The sequence below is a fragment of the Leucopleurus acutus genome, assembly GCF_964270905.1.
Source record: "Leucopleurus acutus genome assembly, chromosome: 2".
NCBI lineage: Eukaryota > Metazoa > Chordata > Mammalia > Artiodactyla > Delphinidae > Leucopleurus > Leucopleurus acutus.
The window spans coordinates 91,276,089-91,282,088 of record NC_139143.1 but is presented as its reverse complement, the minus strand read 5'-3'; the positions used below and the strand labels follow the sequence as shown (position 1 = coordinate 91,282,088).

Sequence of the window (6,000 nt, the reverse complement as noted above, 5' to 3'; positions counted from 1 at the left end):
CTGGCCACTAAGGTAAATCAGTAACAAACACCTTTGCTGGTGAACCAGGTGACATGATCTTCCCAGGGCTTCTTATATTGATGGTTTAGGGTTTGAATGCCTTTGTTCAACTGACTTTAAAGAATAACTTCTTGGTCCTCACAACAGAAGTTGAGCTAAAGTTGGTTTACATGTTCATACTTGCATTTGGTGTGAGTCATGAGAAACAAGGATATTTATTTCCCGAGGAAAGAGGGAAATCTGAGTCCATTTTTAATCCCTCCCAGTGACACAGCAGAGTGCCTTGGGCAATCTGTTGCTCAATAAATATTTGCTGATACAATATCCAATTAGCCAGAGATCTCTATCTACAAAGAAATTTTGTCTTTGCCAATCTGTCAGAGTACCTGTGTTTGTGGAACTGCCCTGTATTTCAGAACCTTTGCCCATAAGGAACATCCTGGAGCAGGGAACTGGTCGTGTCTATACAACACCCCATTTCCTGGGTACAGCATCCAGGTAAAATTAGACTCTAGTAAGCCACCCTGAGCGCGTGCTCCTTCTTCTTCTCCCAGGCTCCTCAGTTGTCCCTGTTCATTGCTTTCCCCGCTCACAACTGGCAAGTGTCACCGGACCCTAGCACGAGAGAAGAATGCCACTTTCAGCATTTTGATCAGCTGCAGTACTGGAGCAATCAAGGTAAGGCCACCACAGGCACAAAAGGATGAAAGTTTGTGCATCTGATGACGGGCGACTGGGGTAACCTTAGAATAGTAGGAAAGGCCCCACCAGAGGAGAGGGACTCCTGCGTTAATGATTACAGTGAAGCAGAAGTAAGGACAACAGCAAGAACACCTGGGAAAAACAGGAGGACTTTGGTGAAGTTGAAAACGAGGTGGAAAGAGAACTCTGACTTGCAAGAAGCACAGAGGAAAGAGGCTCTTGGTCTGTGAAAAGCTGGTCGTTTGGAACGACTGACCAGCGGTAAGAGAAGGCAAGAGAAGAAGATTCTGAAATATTCGGGAGCATCTGCTATCAAAAGAAGGAGGTTTAAAATTACAAATGGAAGAAAATGAAAAGTCGAGGCGGTACTGAGGAGGGGCGGCTTTACCATATTCAGATCAGACTGCAGGGTCCCAGAGGGGAGCTGCAGAAGTTGGACGGAACCCCGGGATTATTAGTGAGGTGGGTGGAGCACGGAGCAGCCGGAGCTCTGATGTGGATGTGGCTTTCAGATGGTGCCAAGTTCGGGGAGATATGCGAATGCTGTGGTTACAGAACACAGAGCAGCCCGGGCGCCCAACGTGGTTGCTGAGCGCCCAGAGGATGCACTCAGAGGTGGGTTTGGGAAAAACACTTGCCTTTGGAACATTGCTCCGAATTGAGCTGGGCTCCCAGAAGTGCTCTAATACCTTTAGATCATCTGATAGCAGACTCTGATGTTTACCAGTTTCAGGGAGATCAAGCCATTGTGAAATTTTTTTTCTGTAATAAAACTAGCCCCAGCCAGCCAGACTGGGAATTTGCTGCCTGAGCTGTTTTCCAACATAGTTTTGCTGGCAAAACCAGATGTGAGTGTTTCCTCGGCTCTTGAGGAGCCTGTTTACACTGACTTTATTTTTACTGCTAGCTTTCAGGTGGGAAGAGGGAGATTTAAAGGTCAGCAGGTGAGCGGAAGGATCCTGTCCTGCCATTCCTGGGTGTGCTTCTGTGTGCCTGTGTGTGTCCATACGTGTGTGTGTGTGTGTGTGTGTGTGCCTGTGTGTGTCCATGCCTGTGTGTGTGTGTATGTGCCTGTGTGTGTCCATACCTGTGTGTGTGTGTGTATGTGCCTGTGTGTGTCCATGCCTGTGTGTGTGTGTGTATGTGCCTGTGTGTGTCCATACCTGTGTGTGTGTGCCTGTGTGTGTCCATACTTGTGTGTGTGTGTGTGTGCCTGTGTGTGTCCATGCCTGTGTGTGTGTGTGCCTGCGTGTGTCCATACCTGTGTGTGTGTGTGTATGTGCCTGTGTGTCCATACCTGTGTGTGTGTGTGCCTGTGTGTGTCCATGCCTGTGTGTGTGTGTGTGTTTCCACATGCGAATTGTTGTGTCCTGATCACTTGTTTGTAGGCATAATCATGGGTGCCAGGCTGGTTGTTTGGCAGTTTTGTTTATTGTAAAGAAGGTAAATCCATCTGTGGGGTTTTCTGGATTGGAGGGCAAGGGATATTTACTGTCAACAGGGTTAGAACAAGGAGATATAAGATACTGAGCTCAAAGGTGCATCTAGTGTCAGGATAAGAGCATAAATAGCTCGGAAGAAGCCAACTACAGGGCGTTTCCGTCTTGAATGGAACTTTTGAGTATTTGAGTGGGAAATACAACTTGGAAAATTGCCCTTCGGTCAACACCCCAGTCAACAGAGCTAAATAGAGTAAAATTTGGCTGGACTCAAATACAGTTTCATCAACTCTCCTTCAATTCTTTTTTTTTTTTAATTTCCCAAAAGATGAAAGATGGTTGCTCACAATTTGGAAATGAGAGCTTGAATGAAGAATTGAGAAGGCAAGTCTGTGGTCCACATACACAGTCCCAGAGAAATTCAGCACCCAGGGACTAATATCACTGAGAAATCTGTGCACAAGTGCTCTCTCTGCTGAGAGACAAACCAAGACTCTGCTGTTCTGCTCAGCATAGACCAAGAAGACATGAAATCCCTAATGGAAGGAAACTTAGAAGATTGCCTGCTGAATAAGGTAAGGACAGATACGGGTCTCTCCCATGTGCCCCTCCCACCCTCCCACCCCACCAACCTTGATGCAGAAAGAATTTCAGCTTGTTTCCAAAGATACAGAAAATGCTCCTCAGGAACTCAAGACCATCACCCATAAGAGTGTTCAGGGACTTACCATATTTCAGTCCTCTCTTTGAGGTTCTAGTGCAAGAGGTACATTGGAAATAGAATGTGGAAGGAAGAGTTAGAACTTGGGCTGGAACTCCAGCTCTGCCACTGATACCTGGGTGGTCATGAGCAAGACACTTAACCTGTCTGAGCCTCAGTTTTCTTCTCTGTAAAATGGGAGTGATAATAGGATCTTAGTGGGGTCTTTGAAAAAGAGTAAATAAGAAAGCTCTTTGAAAACTGTAAAACTGCTAGAGTAAAATATGTCTGTATTACCACTATATTTTTAGTATGCATCAATTAAGAACTAATTTAATTTCTTCTCTATAGAGTCATAGGCTCTTTGGATGTTAGAACTTGAAGGGACATTAAATATTATCTAGTTTAAGCCTTTCCATTTACAGCCAAAGCGATTAAGACACAGAGCCACCCTTAAAACTAAAACATTTAAACAAAGAGTTAGGCCCTAGTCTAGGGTTTTCATGCCTGTACGAGTAAACAGAGCAGAGTTCATTATTATAATGATAAGTCAAGTTGATTTCTTAGGCAAAACCATTAAGAGGGTAAATAGGGAAAACTTATCATGATAAAAATTATAGCAAACAAAATGATTTCTCCTTTTGGGGGCTATAAGTGGAAGGGGCGTTAGCTGGCATTTCCCCATTGTCCTGTGTTTTCTGAAAGAAAAAAATCCAAATATTTTAGCCTGGCATTCAAATAATACTTTATCTTTCTACTCTCTGCTTCCCTGCATCTTCAGTCACAGAAATTCTAAACAAAAGCTCTCTATGTGGAATCCAGCCTGAGCATGTGTTTTCTTTGGCCCGCAGAGAATTTTTAAATTTTGTCAAATTTGTTACAAACATTTCAAAATAGTGAGATTTTGCATAGAAATCCAGCTTTCCATCTTCTCTGGAAAAAAAAATCAGGTTATCTGGCAACCACAGGTCCCAGTTTCTTACCTGGCAGCCATGGGCTGGAGCTGAGTGTCTGTCCCACTGGAGGCTGCGGCACTGCTGGGGTCTGACATCTGCCTCCCCCCCCCCCGCCCCATGTGTGTCCCCTACTCCGCCCCGTAGGTGGTTGAGTCTGACAGCCCTGTCCCACAAGAACTGTGCCCTGAGAAGGTCTCAGGCCAGAGCATCCCTCCCCTCCACCTGGGGAGATATCCTGTCTCTTCTTCATTTTTCTGGCTCATCCTCATCCTTCAAACTCAGCTCAGAGTCCACTTGCTCATGAAAGATTAATCTGACACCCCAACACAAAACGTTTGTGTCTTCCTGTGAACTCCCATCATAATGATCACTGATCATATTTATTTGGCGATCAATTGTATCTTGACTCCTGATGCCTTTCCTATTGTTATCTTGGTGGCAACTTAAACAGTATATCATTTTATTCTTTATAAGTTTCCAGAGGGAAGAACAGTGTCTCGGATATCTTTATTCCCTTTGAATTCACATAGTATCATTGCACGTATGTGGTCAGAAGTATCTTCAGGGCTCATTGAAGGTAATGCAAGACGAGTGTTAAAGGTGCTAGCAGGTTGAGGCCCTACAGTGTCTCATTTAATCAACAATCATGTGACACGTGCATATTGCCTCCATTTTAACAGAGGGGGAAGCAGGGCTCGTGCTGATTAAACAGCGTGTCCAAAGTCACACAGTTAGTGAAGATGCTGTGGTTTCAGCCTATTCTTTTTTTACACCAAACCACATTTCATCTGTTAAACCCTCTATATCACCATAAACACACACAGTGCAAAACACAGTGCCCAAAACACAGGTCCGGATGTGACCTGCTTAGTGAGAGAGAAATTTTGTGTTTGGGTATCTTGAAGGGTGACCCTATCTCACCTGCAGATTTTGCATATAACCCCAAAGGTAAAAGGAGGAAGTTCCCCATGCAGACAGCAAATACTGAACATCACAAGCGCTACATAGAGATTTACTTATTTATTTGATTTTATTTTCAGCTGCATTGGATCTTCATTGCTGCACGCGGGCTTTCTCTAGTTGCAGTGAGCGGGGGCTACTCTTCATTGCGGTGCGCAGGCTTCTCATTGCAGTGGCTTCTCTTATTGTGGAGCACGCGCTCTAGGCGCACAGGCTTCAGTAGTTGCAGCACACAGGCTCAGTAGTTGTGGCTCGCAGGCTCTAGAGCGTAGGCTCAGTGGTTGTGGTGCACGGGCTTAGTTGCTTCACGGCATGTGGGATCTTCCCGGACCAGGGCTTGAACCCGTGTCCCCTGCATTGGCGGGCGGATTCTTAACCACTGTGCCACCAGGGAAGCCCACTACATAGAGATTTAAACAAGGTGCTGGAGGGGAAGAGAGCAGTGTGACCTCTGATGGGAGAGACGTTTCACAGAGTGATGACAAAGCCTTAGCGCATGCGTAATGCATAGGGTTTTAACGAGTGGAGGAGAGGCCTTCCAGCTACTGGAACCCCATTCAAGCAGTTAGCGGTTTTCATTCCCAGTCTCCTTGTCCTTGGAGAGGCAGAGCGGTGCAGTGATTATGAACAAGGGCACCGCCTGGGTGTGGATTCCTGTTCTGTGACTTATTGACTCCAGGACCCCGGGTAAGTTATTACACTTTCTGAACTCCAGTGTCGTCCTCTGTAAAATGGGGATTATCACAGCATCCACCTTAAAGGCTTATCGGGAGTCTCAAAGGAGCGAACCCTTATAAAGTATCCTGCGCACAGCAACGCCTCACCAGTCTTAGCTCCACGGTGCTGCTGTTGCTATGGCTTCTGCTGTCTGGGAGCTGCAAATATCCTGTGGGGCCCAAGCATTTGGTTCATGGAAGAATTAGTCTAAAAAGATGGAGAGTGTGATGTCTTATCTGTATGGATCACTGAATTTAAGTCTCCGTGCCTTTAAATTATTAACCCCTGGAAGACAGAGACAGTCAGTGTCGGCGCCCCCCACCCCACCACTTTTTTAAACTGATTATTGGAGTTAATGCAATTCCAGAATTAAAAGTCTGACTTCCTGTTGTCTAGAAGGAAGTTCTCAGCCTTTTTCCCCAGTGGCACTCACCATGGATGACATTCGCATTGGCCACCTGCTCCTGGGTGTGGCCAGGCCTGTGTGGCATTCCTGGTGCACTATTTAGCATACCCCCTACCTCCC

At 45.8% G+C, this 6,000-nt stretch overlaps 1 protein-coding gene across 5 annotated transcripts in view; it reads left to right on the top strand.

Moving 5' to 3' along the window:
- Positions 1–455: 455 nt before the first annotated feature.
- MAB21L3 (mab-21 like 3) overlaps positions 456–6,000 on the top strand; it is a 38,917-nt gene continuing 33,372 nt past the window's right edge. Inside the window, exons 1-2 of one of the 5 annotated variants that reach the window (XM_082833812.1) lie at positions 456–498; positions 2,470–2,716. In XM_082833812.1, coding sequence (XP_082689938.1) covers positions 2,669–2,716 — 48 coding nt within the window. In that variant the 5' untranslated portion in view covers positions 456–498; positions 2,470–2,668. The other 4 variants (XM_082833809.1, XM_082833811.1, XM_082833810.1 and 1 more) reach the window with 4 other exon arrangements.